Below are 24,118 nucleotides of genomic sequence, written 5' to 3' on the forward strand. Positions count from 1 at the left end.
CCCCAGTGCTGTGGCATCCCCGGGTCTGGGAGCTCTGCGGCTTGCACCATCCCTGGGGTCCTGGTGCTCCAGTGTCACCAGGGTCCTGTGTGTGTGACATCTCCCGGGTTCTGCTGCTCCGGCATCCCTGCAGCTCTCAGCACCCCTGGGTCCAGGCGCTCCGTCACCTCGAACTTGCAGTGCCCCCAGGTCCCTGTGCTTTTGCACCCTTGGGGCTTGCAGCATCCCTGAGTCCTGGTGTTTTACCATCCCTAGGGCTTGCAGCACCTCAGGCTTGCAGCATCCCTAATGTTGGTGACTTATTTACCATCCCGGTGATTTATTTACCATCCTGGGGACTTGCAGCATCCCCAGATCCCGGTGCTCGGGCATCCTCGAGGTTCGCAGCATCCCTGGGTCGCAATGGTTTAATTTACCATCTCTGGGGCTCGCAGCATCCCCAAATCCCGGTGATTTATTTACCATCCCCGGGGTTCACAGCATCCCTGGGTGTCAGTGATTTATTTACCATCCCTGGGGTTCGCAGCATCCTTGAGTCCCGGTGCTCTGGCATCCTCGAAGCCTGCAGCATCCCTGGATTCCGGTGATTTATTTACCATCCCGGGGCTTACAGCATCCCCGGATCCGGGTGCTCAGACATCCTCAGGGTTCGCAGCATCCCTGGGTCCCGATGATTTAATTTACTATCCCTGGGGCTTTCGGCATCCCCGGATCCCGGTGCTCGGGCATCCCCGGGGCTCTCAGCATCCCCAGATCCCGGTGATTTATTTACCATCCCCGGAGCCTGCAGCATCCCCGGATCCCGGAGATTTAATTTACCATCCCCGTGGCTCGCAGCATCCCCGGGTCTTGCAACCTCCGGAGCGATCGCACCGAGGCGCTCCGTGTCGCCTCCCGGGCACCTCCTCCCCCCGCCGGGGAGGGCCGGGCCGGGGGGGCCGGATCCTGCCCGGGTCCGAGCCTGGCTTGCCCTCCCCCGTGCCTTGCTCCATCGTTCAGCCATGCTGCGTTGCTTGCTCCAACGAGCCAGTCACCTCCCCAACTTGGAGAAGGGGGACAAGCAAAGCGACCCGGTGGCCAGTCTGACTTTCCGAGGTGAGGGGACCCCAAATCTGGGCTGGGGTGGGCAGGATTATTGCTTTGCCAGACTCTTGTCTGCTTTTACAGCACCCTCCAGCAAAGCCCGGCTTTGCTAAGCTCCCTCTTTATCCTAAATCCTTGCAAAATCCCCCCCCTGCACCCCACTACTGCGTGCACTGTAGCCCCCTCTATCCCCACTCTCTGATGCATCCCCGTGCCATGCTCACACGCGTGACACCGGCAGCTCCGAGGGCCCCTGGGGCGGGCTGTGAATTTTATCGCTCTTCCTCCATGATTTTGGGGTGCGCAGGGTCGTGGGGGACAGTGAGAAATGCTGTGACCTCAGTGGCAGCAGGGATTTTTCCCGGGCGGGGGGACGACGACTTGGGGACGGTCATTTAGTGCTGTCACCCAGTGTCACGGCATCTAAAAGCGATGGGGTGACAGGGGGGAGCCCCGGCAAAGAGCAGGACCCGGCTTTGCTTCAGGGTGCTGCACTCTTGGGTGCTCTCAATTGCTCTTGTGCTTTGCTCTCATTAAGGTCTTTTAATTACTAATACGAGATTGATAAGAATAACCCCTTACCGAGGGGGTTATCCCATTGCCGTGGGTACCGGAGGATGGAGGTCCCGGGAAGGGAGCGCTGCTTTTTGCACCTCGAAAGCGCTCGCTGGAGGATGTCGCTTTTTTTTTTTTGGCAGCCGTTTCCTGGTGGTGGAAAATGTCCATTTTTAGAAAAAAAAGGAAAAAAAAAATAAGGAGAGGAAAGGGATGAGTGGCTTCTGACCCAGCCTTTCCTGTGCTGCGTGGGGCGGGTGGGGGGGTCGGTGCTGCTGCCGGCCCCTGCCCAGCCGGCTCCGGGACCCCTCGTGTGTTCACCCCGCGGTGGGTGCTGGGTGTTTGCCCAGGGTGGGCTCCATCCATCCCCTGCCAAGGCGGAAAGCCACTCTCGTCGGCCAAATCACGATCCCGAGAGCGCGGGGGGAATTCCAGGGCTCTGCGTCCCGGGAAGATGAGGCATAAACAGGAGACGTGCCTTAAATCCGGGCTGTTGGAGCTCCCTGGGGCTCGGGGACGCTCTCCAGCGGTGCCGCGTCAGGGCGATGGCAGCTCTGCCTCCCCCAGCCCGCTTCAGCTCAGGGCCGGGAGGTTTAAGCAAAGACTTTTAAAAATCTGAAATAGGAAAAGATTAATTTAGCGATGCTAAAACAACAAAAAAAGAGAGAATATTTTGAGTGAGCGGCTTGGGCTCCCCGCCAGCCCCCTGGGCCATATCCACAGCCTGGGGTACCTATATATATCTATAGGGCCCTGCGGGGCGCCGGGCCGGTGTCCCCCGGGCTTTGAGTCACCGCTATTGTTCGGCTCTTCCTTTTCCTCTTCCCTCCCGTGACGTGGCCCCTCGGGGCCCAGCGGGTGTTTGGCCGGTTTTCGCTGTGACGTGAGGGTCGTGGTTTTGGGGTGCGGCTGCGGGGGGGGGAGCTCCTTGGGCAGGGCTGGACCCCCGACACCGGGGCTCCTGGGGACGTTGGCTTTGGGCTGCTTTTAACGGCTGCCGCCCGACTCCGCTCCCCGGGACGGCTGCGGTCCCGTCCCTGGAGAGGGGGGGACAGCATCCCCATCCGCATCTTTTGGGGGTCAACCCCCCCGTTCAGTGTGCAAGCTCTCGCAGGGGCTCTGGGTACCGTCTGGGGCTGTACCGAGGTTCGGGTGGAGGGAGGAGGGTGTCTGGGCCCCCCGTGGCAATGAAAAGCCACCCAGCAGCCTTTGGGAGGCTCCTCTCTGCCCTGCTCATGGGGAAACTGAGGCACAGCACATCGAGATGATTTGCCTGGGGTTTTCCAGCAAGGCTCGTGGTGGGGCTGGGGCTCCAAGTGGCCCACCCCAGGGCCTGATCCTGCTCCTGGGTGCTGCGGATCTGACCCCACCTGTGCAGGGCGGGGACCGGAATTTTGGGGTCTTTCCCTGGGGTTTGGTGGGGAAACCGGTCTGACCCGTGTGTGTTGCTCCCCGCAGGCGTCAAGAAGAGGACTAAAGTCATCAAGAACAATGTGAATCCCGTATGGAACGAGGTGAGCGTGTCCCCATCCCTGTCCCCGTCCCCACGGGGGACAGCCCGGGCACAGAGGATGCTGTGGGACCCAGGTGCAAGCCCAGCAAGGTGCCCCAAGCACGAGGGGCTTGTGGTGGCCCAGTGATGCCCCGGGGTTGCCACCCCATGGAGGGTTTGGGGCTGGTCCCCATCATGGGCAGCTTCGTATCCGAAATTCCGGGCACGGCAGCGGAGGAGCGGGACGGAGCCAGCTCCGCACGGCCCTTTGCTCCAGCCTCTTCCCCTTTCATCGAGATCTTATCAGGGCTAAGCACGCACATTAAAAGAAGCTGTTTAAAAATATTGCAGCTCGAGGGGAAAACAAGCGTGTTTTACTCATCAGCCTGGCCCAGGGGAGGATATTTTTTCTAGCACCTTCTTCCTTCTAACCCTGACCTGTGCTTTCGTGGGTCAAAATAAAAAAAAAAAGGGTTTTGGTGAGCAAACTAACGCCGTTTTGGTGCAGAAACGCTGCGTGCCAGCTCCCATCGTTTTCTCCTTCGCTTTTAATCCGTCACGAGGTGAAGGCCTTTGCCTGGAATATTTTTTCTGTGGGTCTACCCGGATATTTTGCTCGGGGGACGCGCGGTGCTGAGGTTTGTGCCGAGGGGCCGGGTGGGGGCTGTGGATGGCGAAGCGGGTCTGGCTTTGGTTCTCCTCCGAGAGCCCCCGGCCGTGCCGGAGCCGGTCGATGCCGGTGTGAGCATCGCAGCCCCGGCCGGGCGCTGATCCTGGCTCCCCTCTCCTCCCCTCCAGGGCTTCGAGTGGGACCTGAAGGGATCTCCCCTGGACCCGGGTGCCGAGCTCACCGTCGTCGTCAAAGACCATGAGACCGTGGGGAGAAACAGGTGGGAGAAGCGTGGGGTGCCGGGTGTGAGCCCCCTGCCCAGCACAGCCCGTGCACGCCCCAGGCTTTGCGCAAGGGGGCCGGGGTGGGCAGCGAGGGGATTCGGGCTCTCCCCGGGCTCCGGGCGCTGCTCCCCGGCGCCGGCTGCCCTTTGCGGCGGGGGCGGCTGGTGGGAGCCGAAAGCCGCATTTCTGGGCTGCTTTGCTCAACGGCCGGGGAGAAAAAACAACCTCGGAGGGCAGGGAGCACACAGGGACCCTTGTGCCCGCCGCCGCCCCCGAGCTGCCGCACCGGCACGGCCGCCTGCCGCGGGAACAACGCCGGCGCCGCGAGGCCGCGGTGATGGGCGCTTGGCCGGGGAGGTGTGAGACGGCGGCCAAGCTCCCTTCCCGAACACGCTTTGCCGGCGGAGCTGGGAAGGGCGGCGTTTGCAAAACAAACGACCCGGCGCGGCTTCCTTTCTCACGGCAGCTCCGGGTGCCCCTCGCTCCGGAGGTCTGCCCGGGCGGCCGGGGTCTCCCTCCTCGCGGCGGCTGCGTTAGGAAGGAGGGCGAGAGCAGACGGCGATGCCGCCTCCAGCCCCGGGACACCCAGCTCGGCCACCCCCTGGCAACCCACGTCTGCGTGCCGGGCTCCTTTGGCCGGGATCGCTGCTTGCACAGGGGAAAAAATATAGGAAGTAATTTATTTTTGGGCGGCGGAGGGTGGGAACCCGCTACCCTGCTCCGGTTGGGACAGGGAGGACGGCCCTGGCGTGAAGGATCCCGTTTCCAGGGCTGGAGCCGATGCTGGATTTGCTCTTGGGCCGGAGCCCAAGGGAGGTGGGAATTGGGTCCGGTCCAGCTCGGCGTCGTCGTGCGTCTCTATAAATAGCGAGGGGAGGGCGGGAGAGGGGTCCCGGCCCCCGGCGCAGGGGGGTTTCCTCTGTCTGCACGGGGAGCAGCCGCTCCGGCGCGACCCGCAGGGACCGCGATGCTCTCGCGAGTGGTCCTCTCTCCGTCGCGAAGGTGACGGTGGGTTTTTGCTTTTCCTTCCCTCAGGAGAAAATACCAGCCTGCCCGTCCGCATGGGCACTGCAACGCCCAAACCGGGCAATTAACAGTGACGGGCAGTTAATGCCGTCTCGGCTGCTGTTGCTGTCTGAAATCACAGAATCATAGAACAGTTTGGGTTGGAAGGGACCTGTAAAGCTCATCTTGTCCAACCCCCCTGCTATGGGCAGGGACATCTCCAACCAGATCAGGTTGCTCAGAGCCCCGTCCAACCTGGCCCTGAATGTTCCCAGGGATGGGGCATCTACCACCTCTCTGGGCAACCTGGGCCAGTGTCTCACCACTCTCAGCGTAAAACATTTCTTCCTTCTATCGAGTCTGAATCTTCCCTCTTTTAGTTTAAAACCATTCCCCCTTGTCCTGTCGCAACAGGCCCTGCTAAAAAGTCTCTCCCCATCTTTCTTACAAGCCCCCTTTAAGCACTGAAAGGCCGCAATAAGGTCTCCCCGGAGCCTTCTCTTCTCCAGGCTGAACAACCCCAACTCTCTCAGCCTGTCCTCATGGCAGAGCTGTTCCATCCCCTGATCATTTTGGTGGCCTCCTGGACCCTCTCCAACAGGTCCATGTCTGTCCTGTGCTGAGGACCCCCGAGCTGGACGCAGCGCTGCAGGGGGGGTCTCACCAGAGCAGAGCAGAGGGGCAGAATCCCCTCCCTTGACCTGCTGGCCACGCTGCTGGTGATGCAGCCCAGGACACGGTTGCCTTCTGGGCTGCGAGCGCACATTGCCGGCTCATGTCCAGCTTTTCCCCCACCAGTACCTCAAGTCCTTCTCGGCAGGGCTGCTCTCCATCCCTTCATCCCCCCACCTGTGTTGATACCGGGGGTTGCCCCGACCCAGATTCAGGACCTTGCACTTGGCCTTGTTGAACCTCATGAGGTTCACATGGGCCCACTTCTCGAGCTTGTCCAGGTCCCTCTGGATGGCATCCTGTCCCTCCAGTGAATCATCTGCACCACTCAGCTCGGTGTCATCTGCAAAGTTGCTGAGGGTGCGCTCAATCCCACTGTCCAGGACAAGGATGAAGATATTAAATATTATTCGTCCCAGTACGGACCCTTGAGGAACACCACTCATTTCTGGTTTCCACTTAGGCGTTGAGCTGTTGACTGTAACTCTTTGGACATGACCATCCAGCCAATTCCTTATCCTTCTAACAGCCCATCCATCAAACCCTTATCTCTCCAATTTAGAGTTATGAATGTTGTTGAAGACTGTACCAAAGGCCTTACAGAAGCCCAGCTACATCTGTAGCTCTTCCCTTGTCCACTCCATTGTAGAAGGCCACCAGATTAGTCAGGCACAGTTTGCCCGTGGTGAAGGCACGTTGGCTGTCTCTAATCACCTCCCTGCCTTCCATATGTTTTGACATGTCTTCCAGAAGGATCTGCTCCATGATCTCATCGTGCTGTTAGGACAGCACAATGCAGTTTGAGGGCTTTCCTGGCTCTGGGTGGGGAGGAGTTGGGCAGCAGCACCGGACCCTGGTCCCTGGGGGAACCGGTGCTGCTGGCCGGGCTGGGCGGTGGCACGGTGCAGGAAGGGTTAACCAGAACCCGAGCACCAGGGAGATGCTGAAACTCAATAGGGGAAAATCAGTTTTATGGTGGTTTAAATTCACAAACGCCGGCCTTGGCTGCCAGCTCTGATCTCATCCACCTCCAGCGAAAGCCCCAACCCCTTGTGTCTCTCTTTTCTCCGTTGGCAAAGAAAAATCCATCAGCGCTTCGGTTTATGGCTCCTGGTTCCTCAGCGTGGACTTTTAGGTGCTTTTCTTGATAAACGCCTCGCCCCAGTTGTCTCACCGGGGCTGGGGCTGGGCCACCTGGCGTCCCCCTGCCCCTGACCGAGCTTGCACCAGCCGCGGCTCCTTGGCCCTTCCCTGCTGATGTCCCTGTGGCTCTTCACCCCCAGGTTTTTGGGAGAAGCCCGAGTGCCCCTGCGAGATGTCCTCTCCTCGCCCAGCCTGGCGGCCTCCTACAACCTCCCCTTGCTGGACACCAAGAAGCAGAGCACTGGGGTGAGTCCCTGCGCGGGGACCAGACGAGCAATGTCCCCGCCAGCTGCAGCTCCCAGTTGGAGACCAGTCTGAGTGATGTCCCTGCCAGCTGCAGCTCCCAGTTGGAGACCAGTCTGAGTGATGTCCCTGCCAGCTGCAGCTCCCAGTTTGAAACCAGTTTGAGCAATGTCCCTGCCAGCTGCAGCTCCCAGTTTGAAACCAGTTTGAGCAATGTCCCTGCCAGCTGCAGTTCCCAGCTGGAGACCAGTTCGAGCAATATCCCTACCAGTTGCAGCCCCCAGTTTGAAACCAGTTTGAGCAATGTCCCTGCCAGCTGCAGCTCCCAGTTGGAGACCAGTTGTCCCATCCCGGGCCCGTTTTCAACAAACCCACTGGCTGGGGCAGGGGGCAGCAGGAAGCCGCTCCATCCGTGCTCCCACCTGGACCTCCTGCGCCCCGCGGGGGGACTCACCTCCCCGCACCCCCTGTGTCCCCCTCTTCCCCTCACCCTGAAGTCTGGGGAGAGCTTTGCTGGGGAACCCCGGTGCTTTGCTGGGGAACCCCGGTGCTTTGCTGGGGACACGCAGGCGGGAGATGTTGGCAGGGGCTGTAGCCCGTGCACCCACGGGACAGGGATGTCCACGCCGGGCGGCCGGCGGGCTCCGCGGGGAGCACCGGGAGCACCCCTCGCAGTTAAATCTTGCTTCTCCCTTTCCGCAGCTCCCCTCTCCTTGAGCCTTTCCCTGGCTCTTCCTCGGCGTCTCCCTCCCCCCCGCTCCCTTCCCGGCGGATGCAGCGTCCGGCCCCGGCTCAGCCCTGCCTGGGGCTGCCATCTAGCGGGACGGGGACCGGGTGGTCACCCCCTGGGACCCCGCGGGCCCTGGGACACCTCCCCCTGCCATCTCTCTGCTCTGCCCCTTTTTCCTGGCATTTGCTAAGTTGCTGCCACTTTTTCGGCTGCATCCCTCACGCCTGGACAGAACATCGCAGGCGGCATCGGCACCGAGGCTCAGGCCCTGGAAGAGCGTTTCTGGATATATATATAACGAATATTTCCTTTTTTTCCAGGCTTTCCTCATCCTGCAAGTGTCCTACATCCCCCCGCCAGGAGCTGCCCCCCTGTTTCCCCCTCCGGCCCCCCCTGAGCCGGCACCAGCTGCTGCTGAGCCCGACACGGTCACCGGTAACCAGAAACCTTCGTGTGTAGCACCGGGGGGACGTGTCCCCCCATAGCATCGTGTTTTTCGCAGCTAGACCCCTCACCCTGCGGTCCCACAATGCCCAGCCCCATGTTGCTCGTGTCCTCCATCTCCTTTCTCGCCCCGCGCAGAGACGGCCGGAGAGGAGGAGACGGAGGATCAGGCGGCGACGGGGGATGAGACAGAGCCCTCCTCCTCCTCGGGGCCGCCGGGGTCCGAGCCCCCCTCGCTGCCCCGCAAGCCTCCCGTGCACCACGTCCAGGGATTGAAGCGGAGGAGGAGCTCCCCCAAAAAGCCTCTATCCAACAAGCCGCAGGACTTCCAGGTGAGAGGAGGCTGGTGGGGATGAGCCGCTCTCCTGAACCCACCTCCCCAGGGCCCCCCAACCTGTCCCTATGGGGGGTTTATCACCTGAGAGGTGCCCCCCAAGGTGCCCATCCCAGGGTAGGACCAACCCCGGTCACCCACTGCCCTCTCCTCCCTCCCATCCCAGATCAGGGTGAGGGTCATCGAGGGCCGGCAGCTCCCCGGGGTCAACATCAGGCCTGTGGTGAAGGTGACGGCCGCCGGGCAGACCAAGAGGACGAGGATACGCAAAGGCAACAGCCCCTTCTTTGATGAGGTGAGGGGGGGTCCCTGCTCTGAGTGTCCTGGGGGCACCAGGGAAGGCTCGGGAGCATTATGGGTTGGGGTCCTGAGCGATGGAAATCCCGGTGCAGCCCAGAGGCTGGGATGTGCCAATGAGGACTGCAATGGGCGAGAAGCTCAAACAGCAGCAGGAAGCCACAGCGAGCCCTTTGGCAGGTCCAGCATCCCCTGCCTTCACATAGGGATCATCTTGGTCACCTTCCCGAGGTGACTCATGTGTCCCAGAGACGCCGGTAACATCCTGGTGGCATGTCCTAGGCAGGGCTAGGGGTGGGCAATGCAGCCAGGTGTGCAGGATGGGTACGCTCGGACAGCCGCAGGAGACTTGTCCCCAGCCCTGTCCCCAAAGCGGATGCTTCAAGCCTATCTTTTGGGATGTCCCCAAAGCCTGCTTCAACCTGCCCTGGTGCTTTATTTGGAGGCCCTCAGGAGAGCTGGTCTGGATGTGCTTTTGCAAACCAGCCCGGCAAAAGCAAACTGGAGGATGTTGCTCACCAAAGCCACCCAGCACAGCCCCTTTGGGAGGCTGTGGCTATTAACGGGGTGAGGTCCCACCTAATGGGAGGGGAAGAGGCTCCAGCCTGCGGAGTCGGGGGCATGGGAGAGGCTGGGAGGTGTGAACATGCTCTGGGGGGAGGCTGGGGCAGACCTCCACCTCACACCCTCGCCCCTCTTTCCTACAGACCTTCTTCTTCAATGTCTTCGAGTCGCCGGCCGAGTTGTTTGACGCGCCCATCTTCATCACGGTGAGCTTCGGCGAATGTCAGCCCTGCCCCTCGGGAGGGCTGGGGCGATGCTCGGGGCCATTGCCCTGTCCCCGTCCCCGCGTCGCGTTGCCCTTTTCCCAGGAGGGCACGCAGGGGGGTCCTCTACCCTGGGAGGGTTTGGGCTGGATTTACCTTTTTTCCTTATTTTCATTCCACAGGTTGTGGACTCTCGGTCTTTCCGGACGGACGCGGTGATCGGGGAGTTTCGGGTAAGGCTGCCCTCTCTCCTCTTCCCCCCTCTTTTCCGCCACGCTGACCCACGGGGTGAACGCTGGCATTTCTTTTTCATTTTGTTGCACAGATGGACGTCGAGACCGTTTACTCCGAGCCAAGTGAGCCCAGCGGGCGGTCGGGGTCCGGGCCAGGGTCACCTCCTGTGGTTGGGGGGGGTCGCTTTGGGAAACCCTTCTTTTGGGGCCAAACATCAGGGAAATGCACACACACATCACAGCTTTCCCGTATATGAACCCAGACGTGTCCCTATATCTGTTGTTGCCATTTCTCTTCCCTTTCCCAAGACATATGTCCTTGAGGCTTTCAGATCATTGCCCCACTGGCTCACTGGCAGAAAGCCCCACCAGTGCAGCCCAGCTCATTTTTTTTTTTGTCTTCAATCTGGCTCATTATTTTCTCTTTCATCTATTATTTTATCTCAAAGAAGATAAAATAATGCTTATTAAAAATTTCCTACCCTAATCACTGCAGAGAAAAGCTTGCTGATTTTAGCTGCAAAGAGTTAAGACCTACAAGGCAAATCCCTTAACAACACGCTTTAACTTTTGCTCAGCCCTGAATTGGTCAGGCAGTTGGACCATATGATCGTTGTAGGTCCCTTCCAACTGAAATGTTCCATTCACTCCATTCCATTCCATTCCATTCCAAATAAAAGGAATGTAGTATTTATTATAAAAAACCCCACCCAACAACATCCTTGAAGCCACCTCCCTGCGTGTCTGAGGACCAGCACATGGGACTCAATCTCTTCTCTCCCCTAGAACATGCTTTTCTCAGGAAATGGCTGTTGCTCTCTGACCCGGAGGACTTCTCCGCGGGGGCCAAGGGCTATCTGAAAGTCAGCCTGTTCGTGCTGGGGCCTGGAGATGAAGCTCCTGTGAGTATCGCCCCGGCCACAATGGGGGGACCTTCCAGTGGTGCTCCACTGCCCTGGGCCATCAAACCCCACACCTGTTCCCTGGGAAGCTGCAGCTTTGATCTTCATTTTGGGGGCAAGGTGCTGGATTTTGGGGTTTTGCTGCTCATTTCAGGACTTTTGGGAAGCTTGGTCGTGTTTTTCTCTTGTCCTGTTGTCCTGCAGCTGGAGAAGAAGGAGGTCTCTGAAGACAAGGAAGACATTGAGGGCAACCTCCTGCGCCCCACCGGGGTCACCCTGAGAGGGGCTCACTTCTGCCTGAAAATCTTCAAAGCCGAAGACTTGCCCCAGAGTAAGTGTTTCCTTTGGAGCGCGCCGGATCCGGCCCTTGGCATTGCAGCGGGTTGCAACGTGCTGGAGAGGAATAAGGGCACAGATAAGGAAACTTTATCCATAGCCTTGGTCCAAAGATCTTGGAGATGTTGGTCAGTTGTAACACACTGGGAGATAAGTCTCTTACTGCTGCAAACTGGTTTTACCCTCCTGCTCCTCCCCACTGGCTCAATGGAGATGCGCAGCCCTCCTGGTGGGACAGCCTGCCCGGAAAGCCGGGACCATCCGGACGCTGCATGCTTCCATGAGCTTCCAGCATCTCCTTCCCCTCCCAGTGGATGATGCCGTCATGGACAACGTCAGGCAGATCTTTGGCTTCGAGAGCAACAAGAAGAACCTGGTCGACCCCTTCGTGGAAGTCAGCTTCGCAGGCAAGACGGTGAGTGGCTGGAGCAGGTCCTTGGGCTGGGACGGCAGCTGTGCATGGGGAAAATGTGGTCCCAGCATGGGGAAAATTTGGTCCTTTGCTTTGCCGGAGCATTTGCAAAGGTCCCACCCGTCCTTGTCCCACCCTGTCTTCTTTCCCTCTGCATTGCAATGTCCTGCAGCCCAGCTGATGTCCCCAGCCCTGTCCCCATGTGTGTGGCACGCTTGGAGCCGGGCTGCGCTGGAGTAATTTCTTCGCTGGGCTCTTCGTGGTGCTGTTGCATTAAAAATGGAGATGGAGAGGCTGAGCTCCTGGGGGAAGGGGGATGGTGCAGCAGCGGAGGGTTGTGCTGTTCTTCTTGGCGCTGCCTGAAATGAGCGGCTGGCTGTCCCCACGCCACCGAATGTCCCCCTAGGACCAGCCAGGGTGTGGAGGTGGCTCTGGTGGCTTTTCAGATCCCTATCCCACTGCCTTTGCTGCCGAGTCCCCTCCAGTGCCTTCACCAAGCAATATACCCACGAGCCGCCACTTGTCTTCTGATCCACAGCAGCACTAAAGGGCTGAAAGTCTCCCCTGCCCATAAATCTTCCCCTGGGGACAGTGCCCGCGGTGGGAAGACAGGCTTGGGACATTATTCTGAGCAACGACAGTGGGGAGGGGGTGAGTTTCTGGTGGTCCCGGGGGGGGGAGGTCCCTGAGCATCCTCTGCCTCCTGCACAGAGGGGTTTACCCACGGGATGCAGAGCCCCACCAGGCCACCCATCGAATGCAGTCTGTATTTTGGGGAACCTGAGACTTTCCAGCTCCGAGGAAGGGGTGTGCGGCAGCCGCGCTTTGCTGAAGTGCAGCCGTCAGCTGCAAGCGCTGGGGCGGCACTGACTTTTCATCCCCCATCTCGCACCTCCAGCTCTACTCGAGGATCCTGGAGAAGAACGCCAACCCGCAGTGGAACCAGCGCCTGACGCTGCCGGCGATGGTGAGTGTGGGTGCCCGTGGCAGACCCCCGCCTGCCCGACCCCACCGCCACTCACCGCTCCTCTCCCTGCCTCTTTTCCCAGTTTCCTTCCATGTGCGAGAAGATGAGGATCCGGGTGACCGACTGGTGAGCGGGGAGGGGGGGGCTGAGCTGGAGGACTGGGATGGGCAGGGGGAGACCCCATGGGCAAACCCCCCCGGCCCACGGTGTGAGGGCAACACGGGTTGTGTTGCAGGGACCGTCTGACGCACAACGATATCATCGGCACCGCCTACCTCTGCATGTCCAAGATCTCGGCCCCCGGCGGGGAGCTGGAGGGTAAGGGGGGGACAGCGGGATGGGATTTCAGGTGCATGGCTGCAGGGGAGCACGGCATGCTCGTGGCTGGAGGTTGGTGTTGGCTAATCATAGAATCATAGAATCCTTAACGTTGGAAAGGACCTCTAAGATCATCGAGTCCAACCGTCAACCCAACCCCCCCATGCCCACTACACCATGTCCCTAAGGGCCTCATCTGCACGTCTTTTAAATACCTCCAGGGATGGTGACTCCACCACTTCCCTGGGCAGCCTGTTCCAAGGCCTGACCACTCTTTCAGTAAAGAAATTTCTCCTCATGTCCAGTCTAAACCTCCCTTGTCGCAACTTGAGGCCATTCCCTCTCGTCCTATCGCTGTTACTTGGGAGAAGAGACCAACCCCCACCTCGCTACAACCTCCTTTCAGGGAGTTGTAGAGCGCGATGAGGTCTCCCCTCAGCCTCCTCTTCTCCAGGCTAAACAGTCCCAGTTCCCTCAGCCACTTGGAGGATGTCACAGCCGCCATGGTCCCAGCCAAGTCGCCGGTGCTGGGGGAGACATGGGACGGGGTGCTGGGGGTTGCTCTGTCCTGTGGTCTGTTTTCTGGTTGGACCTGGCCCCTCCTGGTTTGTGGTTTTGCAGATCTTCAGGTCCTCTCAGGAGTGTTGGGATGGGAGGTTGCAGGACCGTGGTGTGCCAGAGGTTTTGCTCTTTTCGTTGCTGCGCGGAGGTGGCTGTGGTCCCCTGCGCGGTTGGTGACAGGCAGTGGTGTCACTGGTGCTGGAAGATGCCACGTCCCACCTGTGTGTGCCCCCGCTAGTGGCTCCTCCTTAGGTGGCATTTAGGGGCTGTCATGGAGTGGGGTGGGGGTTCAGGTCCAGCTTGTGCTGAGGGTGCTGTTTCAAGTCCCAGGGGCTTTCCGTGAAGGACCACCGCAGAGGCGCTGGCAGGGATCGGTTGGGTGACACTGACTGTGTCACCTGTCCCGAGCGGGAGGGCAGGGAGCGGGGACACTCTTGCGAGGCTGCTGAGAGCCACGGCAGGACCAGGAGCAGAGGCTGCCCTAACCTGCATGAGCATCTCCTGCTGCTAACGAGCTTTGGTGGCATCTGCAACCCCCTCAGGACTCCCCTCGCTCTGCTCCCTTTGCTTTGTGCATCTCCCGGGTGCCCTGCAGACCCCCGCCTCATCACGAGCGTCCCCACGCCGTAGGGGCTTGAGCCCGGTGCAAAGCTGCAGCTGCAGCCCACAGCCTGCACCCCCCAGTGCGTGCAGGGTACGGAGTTGGGGCGCAGCACTGTTCTCCACCGAGGTGCTTGTGTGTCCAGCCCCCATCTTCCCCAATGCAGTTCCTGGGCTGGTCTGGAGAGAGAGAGAGAGAGGACGGGGAGGGAGGAGGAGGCTGCGAGGGGTCTGCCCGGGACCAGCACATCCCACCCCACCACCGAGACCTGCTGGCTCCCAAGGAGGCACCGGGGAACCGCGGCTCCCACCCGCCCCGTGGGCCCGTCCAACTTTATCAAAGGTGCAGAGCGTCCTTCAGGGATTCTCAGATCCTGTTTCACACCAATCCCACAGCCTCCGGGAGGGCGACAGGGCTATTTAACCACCTCCCCTTTCTCTCTCTGTCTCTCCAGTGTCTGTTGGCACCAAAAGCCCATGAGAGCATCCACCCTCGTTTCCATAACCCTCCATCCTCCCCTCGCGCTCTTCTGCCAGCCTTTCCTTAACCTCTCTCCATTTCTTTGTGCCTCAGATGAGTTTCCTGCTCTCGCGAAGCCTCTGAAAGCCGCAGACCGTACGTCCCTTTAGCCTCTCGGTTTGCAGTCACCGCTTGGTAATGGTTTGGCTGGTTCAGCTGCCATCAGGGCTGGAGTGCTGGCCGGAGCATCGGCTGTGTCGTGCCTGGGCATCTTGGTGGGAAGAGGGGATGGCTCCAGCACGGCCTCCCCCTGCCCCACGGGAGCGGGGAAAGGGCTCCACTGCCCTTCGCCACGGCGGGTTCGGGGTGTCCGCGCTGGGCAGCGATGTCTTCGTGGTCTAGTGTGTGTTGTGTGCCGAGCCAGCTGGGCACAGGGAGCAGCCAGCCTGGGAGCTCAGAGCAGGACCCTGCAAATGATTTCTGCCCCTTCGCTGCTCCTTCTGCTCGAGGTTTCACAAGAATGAGCCATCCTCTTCTGCGCGTTCTCTTACTGCCTTAAGGGGAGCACGCCGCCAGCTCCTCGGCTGGTGTAAATCCCCCGCGCTGGTTCACACCAGCAAAGCGATGCTCTCCTTCTCTGGGGACCCTTCCTGGCACCGGGAAGCTCTGTGCCCCCCGCACAGCCCCACACCCACCTTGTCTTTCTCCTGCAAAAAGGTAAGCGGTCGTAGGACTCAAAGGGGGTGAAAAACTGCAGCATTTTGGTGGCCTCCAGCCGCACGTGTGTGGTCCCCACGGTCCTGCAGCGAAGCCCCGTGGGACATATCCCCGAGGTGTGTTCAGGACTCTCTAACAGCTCTTTTCCCCCACGGTCCCCAGTGGATGACGGGCTCGGGTTCCTGCCGACCTTTGGTCCCTGCTATATCAACCTCTACGGCAGCCCCCGGGAGTTCACCGGCTTCCCCGACCCTTACGAGACGCTCAATTTAGGAAAGGTGACGTCGGCTTCTTTCCAGCACAACCCAAACTGAACTACCACCCCTCCTTGCCAAAGGAAAGCTGCTATTAACCCAAACCGGCTTTGTTATTAGGAGCTTGCACTGCGTTTTCTGCCCCTGGCTATTCCCGCTGGCTGAACACCTCCTGATATTGCTCTGCTGCCCAACCGCTCTCTACCTTCAAAGCGCTTGCAGAAATACTTTTGCCTGATCTCGCTCCTCTGCAATGAAGCCCACTGAAAGCCAAGGCAGAGCTCACCTGCGGGGAGGGGGCACCGGGGTCCTGACGCCTGTCCCTGGTCTACCCCAAGGGCGAGGGAGTTGCATATCGTGGCAGGATGCTGGTGGAGCTGGAGACCAAACTGGTGGAGCACGTGGAGCAGAAGGTGGAGGACATTTCCGCGGATGACATCCTGCGGGTGGAGGTAATGGGGTCTCCGTGGGCTCTGGGGTTGGCTCTCCGGTGGCATGGCATGTGGGGCCCTAGGGAAGGGGCGTGGGTGTTGGTCCTGGGTGGGTGATGTCCCGTGAGTGGTGGAGTGGTTGATGAGCTCCTGGAGGGTGTCTCCTGCTGCGTTTCCATCCCAAGGTGTCCAGCTTGCTCCATCTGAGCTGCTGCATGGTAGAGAGCAGACCATGGTCAACATGGAGGGGTGGGAGATTTGCTTCAACAGGACCCCAATCCCAACTCGAGCACTATCGCAGCTGTGCTCCTTTTGCTCGTTTCTTCAGGTATAAACTGCATTTTTTATGGAAAGTTCTAGCCTTCTTCTTTGTCAGGTTTTTCCTAAATATCTCACCCAAAATTCCCTTGCTGCAAAGTATGCTTTTCTTCCCTGCAATAAACTTTTCCATCTCGGAGGCCTCGCTGAGCTGGTGTGTGTCGGGGTAGTGGAGGGTCTGTGTGTAGGACAGCGGTGGTGGTGTCTTCTCTATGGACATGGTCCTTTGCCTGTTGCAGAAGTACCTGCGCCGTCGGAAGTACTCCCTCTTCGCTGCCTTCTACTCGGCCACCATGCTCCAAGACGTGGATGACGCCATCCAGTTTGAGGTCAGCATTGGCAACTACGGCAACAAATTTGACAACACCTGCCTGCCCTTGGCCTCCACCACGCAGTACAGCCGGGCCGTCTTTGATGGTGAGCAACACGGGGGTGACCCAGCGCTGGGACGGGCTGCCCAGGGAGGGTGTGGAGTCTCCATTCTTGGAGATATTCAAAACCCATCTGGACATGGTTGTGGACAACCTGCTCAAGGTGACTCTGCTTGAGCAGAGGTTGGACCAGATGACCTCCAGAGGTCCTTGCCCACCTCAGCCATGCTGTGGCTGGGGAGGAGCAGGGAAGCCAAGACTACTTCTCTCAGCTCTGTGCTGGCTTGAAGTGGTTTTTGGGCAGCACCTCAGCACTAACAGTGCCCATTTCTCTTCAAGGAAGAGCCAGTGCTTTGGGGTGGCCCTTCCCTGGCTCCTGTGGGGCTCTCGCTCTGGTGTGAGATGTCCTCACCCCACTGGGGTTGTTCTGCTGGTTTCTGGAGCTGCTGCAGCCGTAGAGGTGGACACACATCCCTTTGAACCTTGGTGTGCATTGCTTTGTTGCACCTGGGTTTGGGGAACATAATTCCCATCCTCCTGCTCCAAAAGAGCCCCAGAGATGGGCTTCTGCCCAAGGCCAAATGCTGCACTGCCCCCAAACATCTCTGCTCCAGTCTTGAGGAGTGGGGTCCCCAGTCACCCCAAAATCATGAGCTCACCAGTGTGCTGTGCCCTCCAGGTTGTCAGTATTACTACCTGCCCTGGGGCAACGTGAAGCCCGTGGTGGTGTTGTCATCCTACTGGGAAGATATCAGCTATCGGACTGATGCCCAAAACCTTCTCCACCATGCAGCAGAGAGGCTGGTGAGTGCTGCGGTGTCAAGGACCTCCTTTCGGCATCCTGCCTGGGGGGACAGGGAGGGGACAGAGGCCATCTCTAGGCTGAGTCAGGTTTGGGATTTGATGACTCTTGTGCTGTGGAGGGGAAATCTGCCAGCGTCCCGGGTGCCCTGCTCAGCCCGTGGAGTGATGGAGGGAAAGGGACCACCCTCATCTCCACTGGGGTGACAGTGGGGTGTGAATGCAGTGCTTTGCCGTGCCACCCACCTGCCTGCTGATGCAGGCGCAGGAGGCAAGGACCTTCTTTCAGCTCCTGAGCTATTTATGGGATTTCTTGCTGTATTTCACTGTTGTTTCCCCTGGAGCTCCAACAGGAGCAAAACTGGAGGTGCAGAGCCCTGGTGGAACCCAGGCTGGAGTTTGTGATCATGGGGACCAGCCCCAGGCACTTGCTGGGAGGGTCCTGGACGTGGGGTGGAGCAGGGCGCCGGGGGGTTCCCTGCTGTGCATCTCCTCTTCCCCACCTATCCTGCAGGAAGCAAACCTGGAGAAGGTCCAACTTGCTCTCAAGGCCAACCGCTCGCCGAGTGAGCTGGACGCCCTGGGTGCCCAGCTGATGGATGACATCATCGCCGACTGCAGGTATTTTCTGCCAGTTTTGAATGTGAGCCTTTTCATGCCGTTTATTGCGAGAGCACTTATTTATCTTGGAAAAGACGACTTCTTTTTTTTTTTTTTCTTTTTTTTTTTTTCCCCTCTGAAAAACGCCGGTCATTTGCTAATGTTTGCTTCAAAGGTTGCTGAGCCAAGGCACGGAGTTGAAAAGGTGACATTTAAGGCAAGTCATAAATTTCCAGCCTTCACGCAAGGGCTGCAGCGTGGCTCACCTGAATGAGCGGCATTGTGTCGGGGCAGGAGCCGGAGCCAGGCCAGCCCAGCCAGAGGGACGGTGGGGCTTGCGGAGTGAGGAGCCACCGATGTGGCTTCCCAGTTGAGTCTTGTGTGCGCCGTGTAGGAGGCACCCGTGCAGAGCACCCAAAGGGGTTGTTTGGCTGTGCATGGGTGTTGTGTGTCCGACGGCTGGACCGGGGGACGGGGATGCTGCAGGGCTGGATGGCACAGCCATCCCACTGTCCCCATGGGCAGCACCACCAGTATCTGCTGCTGCTTTGCCTTTCTAAGCACTTGAACATTTGTTCAAGGGTGGCTGGCAAGGTGCCACGGGCTTTCCCTCCATGTAGCCTGTGTTTTGGGCTAGACTGTGCTTTGTGGGGACAAGGAGCCGCTCTGGGGAGCATCGCTGCGGTATGGCCATGGTGTTTTATCCCAAGGACAGCTCAGCCCTCAGAAAAGTGTTTCAGGGACTGACCTCACCAGGGTCTTTGGACCGTGGTTCCCCTTCAGGTTTGCCCATGAAGATGATCTCCAAGTCCCGTCTCATGCCCATGCCTGGCCACACAACTTCCCTGCAGCAGCTCCATGCCATCGATTTGGGGAAGGGCAATGTGTTTTTAGCCCTGGCAAGCCCTTGCCAAGGGGAATTAAGGGAGCTGCTATGCCTCTTGGAGCTTTCTTGCCTTGGGAGGTAGGTGGAGATCAGCCGAGCCGTGGAGACAGCCCTGCACTGGGCTGGGACACCCCATTGGTGGCAACTGGTGGCTGTGGCAGGTGGACCTCTGTGGCCACCGAGCTCATGTGGTGCTTTACCTCAGCAGAGAGGGAGAATTGGGCCTTCTTGGCTGTCCCTGAGGCCACCAAACCTGCTGGGACCAGTTGTCCCCCACCCCTTCCAGAATAGCCACCAGCCTGCAGGACCATGCGCACTGTCCAACTGGGCTTGTGCCAGTCACCTAAGGTTGGGGAGATGGTGCTGAACTTGCTGCCAAGCCCTAGGTCCCCCTTTCTGTCCCCCCTGCTCTTTGAAAGGCTCAAGGAGAGGTCGTGGAAGCGTTGGGGTGCAGGAGGCACGGGGGTGCAGCCTCTCTGGACCCTCTTGTGACACCCGTGTGGGACCAGACACCTCCTTCCTTCGGGCAAGGAGACCTTGAACGAGCTGACCCTGCTCCGCAGACCTCCTGGAGGACACGCTTAAGAAAACACACACACATACTTACAACCTCCCTATTTATTTGCTTTTGAGCCTCATAAAGGAGATGTGTTTCATCCCCAGTGCGCGCTGGCTCCGCTGGAAAGGTCAGAGCCATCGGACGGGCTGTTGATACCCCCCAGCTCCTGGGCACGCGGGATGGGACCTGAGGGATGAGCCACAGCTTCGGGTTTTCCAGAGATGCTGCACCCTCCAGAACAAATTCAATTAACCGGGAGGGGAGGGGAAAAATGTGGCTGCGGGAGGTGCCAAGCCCGTGGTTCCCGCTGGCTCCTGGCCCCGCTCTGTGCTCGGCTCCCGTGGGACGCGGCTCCTCCGTCTCTGCGAGGGCTTGGCACGGGGACTGGGGCTGGCTCGCGTGGGTGTTACCCACGGTGGGGGCAGCTGGAACAGCCCCAATGGCTTTTTGGGGGGTTTCGCACCCCCCTATGCGCTCTTCCCTTGCGAGGGACGAGCTGAGCCGTGCAGATGGACCTGTCGGCATCTCCCCCCACAATGCTGCCAAAGCCTGGTCTCTGCGCTCAGCCAGGACAGAGCTCCTTTCCGGAGGGATGGGACAACCCCCCGCCGCTCTCCAGTGCTTCCCCATCCTCCTCCGGATCCGGACCTCTCCAGTGGAAGAGTCCCAGTGGGAGGGGTCTCCCCACCTCCTGTTCCCGGTAGGAAAACAGCGACGTGCTGCCAGCATCGCCTTGTCCACGTCTGTTTTCCAGACCTTTGCGTGAAGCGATGGAAGACGGCTGCTCTCTGGAAAAGAAAAGAATTGGAAGTAGCATACAAACGGACAAAGTTAGGGAAAGATGAGTCGTGGCAAAACCAAGTACCCAAAACTTGGAATTGTAGCCGGATTCAGGCGGCTCCTGCAGCTCCTTCGTGCTGACGGGCAGCAGTGCTGACCTGAAGGCTGGGTTTTGTCCCTCTGCTCCTGGCCCTGTCTCCCGTAGCGCGAGGACTGCTCCGTGCTGGAGCTCGGAAGAGAGCTGCCTGGGAATTGACTCCCCCGCATTCCCTGCTGGAGCTGGGAGCATGGCAAAATACGCAGGGGGTGGCTGGAGAGCCCCTGTTGCAGAAGAGGGTCCATGTTTTTGATCGTCCTTTTGGTCTTCCTCGTACTTTGTCCAATTCTGTCGCATCTTTCCCCAGCTGGAAGCACAACGTTCACACGAGGATGTACCACGCATTTATGTGCTGGCACAGTGATGTTCTCAGTTCAGCCCTTTTGCTCCTTCCCATAACTCGTGCCCGGAGTGGCATCAGCCAGCTCAGGACCCATCACTGCAGAAGAACTGAACACTCCTATCTTTTGCCACCTGCCATATAACCAGCTCTTTGCCCAGGAGAAGACCATCCTCTTGGTCCAGGGTGGCAGAGCCCTTGGGGAAGTACGGTGCTGCGGGCTGCCGGGGAGCGCAGGCAGGCTGTACCAATATCCCAGCATCCCTCCGCAGGGGACATCTCGGTTCCAGGTTGTCCACCTCCCTGCTCTTCTCTTCTTAGTTGTGGTTTCTGCTAGTTTGTCGGACGCAAGAGTCAGACTTGCTGATCCCAGATTCCCCCAGATCCTCCCAGGTCTCTCCGAGGTTGCCATCACGTCCCTCCTTCCAGTCCCATAATCATATTAATATTAAGCAATACTAAGCACAAAGCTGCAGATCCCACCCAACCATCCAGCCCTTTCCTACCTGAATTGCAAATGATTTGCTGCTCGACTGATTCCCCCCCAGCCACCAAACCAGGACGGACCTCGACGAGGGGCTCTGCCCTGACGCCCTCCCGTCTCCCAGCTTTTTTTGCTATGAAGAATGCTGCTTCCCGCTCTGGCTCACCAGCACACGTTCCTTGTGTCGTTTACCAACCTGGAGAGGGACAGTTCTTTGGTTTTAGGCTTTTAATGGGGGTGCCTCCATCTTTTTGCCCTTTTTTTTTTTTTAACTACTTCATGGTATTTTTACATTTCATGTGGTGGCGTCTGTGGTCTTTTCCTTTTTCCCATCTGAGCACAATTTAACTTCATTTAACCGTTGTGGTTGTTACAGATCTCTGACATGCGGCACATATCTCCAGGAACAAGGTGTCTTCAAATTATTTCCGTGCTGCCTATAGGATTTAACCCTTTCCGCTGCTCCTTTTCACAGCTCTTTCACACATTTCCTCCTTTTTGCATAGTTTTATAATTTATCTTTCTGAAATTATATTCAACTGCAGTGAGTATATTTAGGTATTTCTCCCCCCCCCTTCCTTTTTTTTCCTGTTCCTGCAAAGATACTGAAGTACATCCTAGTTTCTGCCACAAAGTGGTGTTTGCTTGGTGGGTGAGCAGTGTCCTTCCCGTGCACCAGTGACAATGCAACCCATGGAAAACGAGTGGGAGGTCAGCTCATTAGCAGCTCCTTCGTAATAAATACACAAACGAAGCGTGGACACACAAAACTGAGTTCATGGAGTGTGATCGGTCTAACCATGGAGGGCTCGGGGCTGCAACCCCAACACGGTCTTTTAATTTAGCTCCTCGCATAGGATGCTACTGAACAATTGGGCTAATTAGGAACACCCACAGCGCTCCGTTTCCCTTTGGAAAAAGCAGAAAAAAACCAATTATCTTCAGGAGAAATGAAAGAACTAAATTTCCCCCTACATTTCTCCCTAAGCCTCTTGTTAAAGGAATCCATGTTATTAACTTGAGACAACTGGCACTGACACCATCTCGGGCAGGTACCACCGTGTGCATCTGCCCGTGGCACATCTCGATGAGCATAGCTGGGCAAGAGATGGTGTCCTTCTTATTTATCATGCAATTAAAATGGGGCTTATGGAGCCCAATCCCAGCCAAGGGGGGAATGCTGTGGCTGGCAGGGGGCTGTGGGAGCAAGAGGAGCATTAATAACGGCAGCACCGTAAATCACTGCATTTTACAGGAAATCCTCTAAATGGCTCAGCACAGCGAAGATCCTCCCGGACTCCTGAAACGTTTATCCAGCAGCTTGAATCAATTTATATTAAAATGTGTGTGTGTGCGTGGTGTGCATGGCTCAGCCAGGGCCCTGCGGGTGATGCGTGGGGGCTGCAAGTGTGGTTTGAAGCTCCTTTGCTTTTGGCATTGCCGTGTTCCCCAAATGTATCTTCGGTGGCTTGTTAATTCTTTGGAAAATTGCTGAAAAGGAAGGAAAAAAAAAAAAAGACAGCGAAACTCCACGAGAGGGTGAGCGAGCTGCTAACGCTGCCTCTCTGCCCATCCCCGCAGCCTGACCCTGCCCGACGTCCTGGGGAAGCCAGCCAGCACCCACCTGGACCAGAACATGTACCGCTTTCGCAGCACCAACCTGGAGCAGATAGTGAAGGCAGCCCTGAAGCTCAAGCACGAAGACTCGAGCCTGTCGGCAGCCCTGGAGCAGGCAGAGGACTGGCTCTGCAGGCTGAAGGCCATGGCAGAGGAGGTAATGCTGCTGTGATGGTGACAGGAGCTGCTTTTCACCTTGGGGGGCATCTCCTTCATTCCAAGCTCGCCATCATGGTGCTGTTTTGGTGCGATGGCTGTGAGCAATCGCCAGGCGGTGTGGTGGGATGCAGAGAGGATGCTGCTGTTGGAGGCAGAGTCCTGGCCCCCCGTGCAAGGGTTGCACCCGCATCCCACCGCAGAGATGTGAACTGGGTCAGGAAGGCGCCAGGTTTGGCAGCCGGCCGTTGAGGCTTAGCCTTGTTCATGGCAGAGCTTTACAACACGGCCAGTAAACCCTCAACCAAAGCTGCTGCAGCCACCTGGGCTGGCTGTGGAGGGCAGGGCTTGGAGAAACATGGGGAAAACATGGAGAAACTTGGAGAAACATGGGAGAAACATCTGCCCTGGCCAGACACAGATGCGATCCGGAGCGGCTGAGGTGGGGTTTGGGTCGACTGGTCTCACTCCATGGGCTTGGGTTGGCAGCGGGACTCAGGGCACGGCTGCTCTCCAGCCTCCCGCATCCCTCTGCGGCTGATGTGCTGGTTGGACCCCCTGGTTGGACTCTACGGCTTTTGTGTTTTCCAGCCCCAAAACAGCCTGCCCGATATAGTGATCTGGATGCTGCAGGGAGACAAGCGCGTAGCGTACGCCCGCGTGCCAGCCCACGAGGTTCTCTTCTCCAGGAACATCTCCAACTGCTGCGGCAAGAACTGTGGGAAGCTGCAAACCGTCTTCCTGAAGGTACCTTGGCTTTTGATGTATGTTCATGCCTGATATTCATTTTTAAAACATTTTTCCATTAAAAAAAAGAGAGAGAAAATTGTGCAGGGAAACCCAAAATCCCAACACAATGGGCTGCATTAACCCATGAGTGCCCAGGGCTCCGAGGACCCTCAGCCCCAGTTTCAATCCTATTAAAGCTGGTTTCTGCACCGTGAGAGCCTGGTCGTGCTTCTGGTGGAGTTCAGCTCCTCTTTGCGTGGATCTGCAGCAGATCCCCGTGAATATCTTCATATTTTCTGCAAGTTCCAGGGCAGTGAAGATGGGTGCACTTTGGCCCAGATGGTGCTTTTTTTAAAAATAGATTTTATTTTTTATTTTTTTAATGTTATTTTATGTTTTTCAAAATTCCTGACCCTCTGCCACTCTAGGAAATTTAAGCTGCGGCCTCCTCTGCCAGGTACTTACCGAGCTTCTCACATCTCAAATGATATTTCTTTGGCCTTTTGCTCCGTGCCAGCTTGGGAGCAGAC

At 58.2% G+C, this 24,118-nt stretch overlaps 1 protein-coding gene across 1 annotated transcript in view; it reads left to right on the top strand.

Annotated features, from left to right (window-relative positions):
• The first annotated feature begins 1,001 nt into the window (after window positions 1-1,001).
• Window positions 1,002-24,118, top strand: part of DYSF (dysferlin) — a 105,553-nt gene continuing 82,436 nt past the window's right edge. The window contains exons 1-23 of the mRNA XM_075148332.1: window positions 1,002-1,095; window positions 3,097-3,152; window positions 3,929-4,020; window positions 6,985-7,090; window positions 8,138-8,252; window positions 8,400-8,593; window positions 8,762-8,890; window positions 9,600-9,662; window positions 9,842-9,892; window positions 9,985-10,015; window positions 10,679-10,794; window positions 10,999-11,125; window positions 11,442-11,545; window positions 12,441-12,509; window positions 12,592-12,635; window positions 12,745-12,827; window positions 15,328-15,443; window positions 15,758-15,871; window positions 16,408-16,585; window positions 17,219-17,343; window positions 17,855-17,961; window positions 22,668-22,860; window positions 23,451-23,606. Coding sequence (XP_075004433.1) covers window positions 1,002-1,095; window positions 3,097-3,152; window positions 3,929-4,020; window positions 6,985-7,090; window positions 8,138-8,252; window positions 8,400-8,593; window positions 8,762-8,890; window positions 9,600-9,662; window positions 9,842-9,892; window positions 9,985-10,015; window positions 10,679-10,794; window positions 10,999-11,125; window positions 11,442-11,545; window positions 12,441-12,509; window positions 12,592-12,635; window positions 12,745-12,827; window positions 15,328-15,443; window positions 15,758-15,871; window positions 16,408-16,585; window positions 17,219-17,343; window positions 17,855-17,961; window positions 22,668-22,860; window positions 23,451-23,606 — 2,463 coding nt within the window. The remainder of the gene's footprint in view (window positions 1,096-3,096; window positions 3,153-3,928; window positions 4,021-6,984; window positions 7,091-8,137; window positions 8,253-8,399; window positions 8,594-8,761; window positions 8,891-9,599; window positions 9,663-9,841; window positions 9,893-9,984; window positions 10,016-10,678; window positions 10,795-10,998; window positions 11,126-11,441; window positions 11,546-12,440; window positions 12,510-12,591; window positions 12,636-12,744; window positions 12,828-15,327; window positions 15,444-15,757; window positions 15,872-16,407; window positions 16,586-17,218; window positions 17,344-17,854; window positions 17,962-22,667; window positions 22,861-23,450; window positions 23,607-24,118) is intronic.

The sequence above is a fragment of the Calonectris borealis genome, chromosome 4 (genome assembly GCF_964195595.1).
Source record: "Calonectris borealis chromosome 4, bCalBor7.hap1.2, whole genome shotgun sequence".
NCBI lineage: Eukaryota > Metazoa > Chordata > Aves > Procellariiformes > Procellariidae > Calonectris > Calonectris borealis.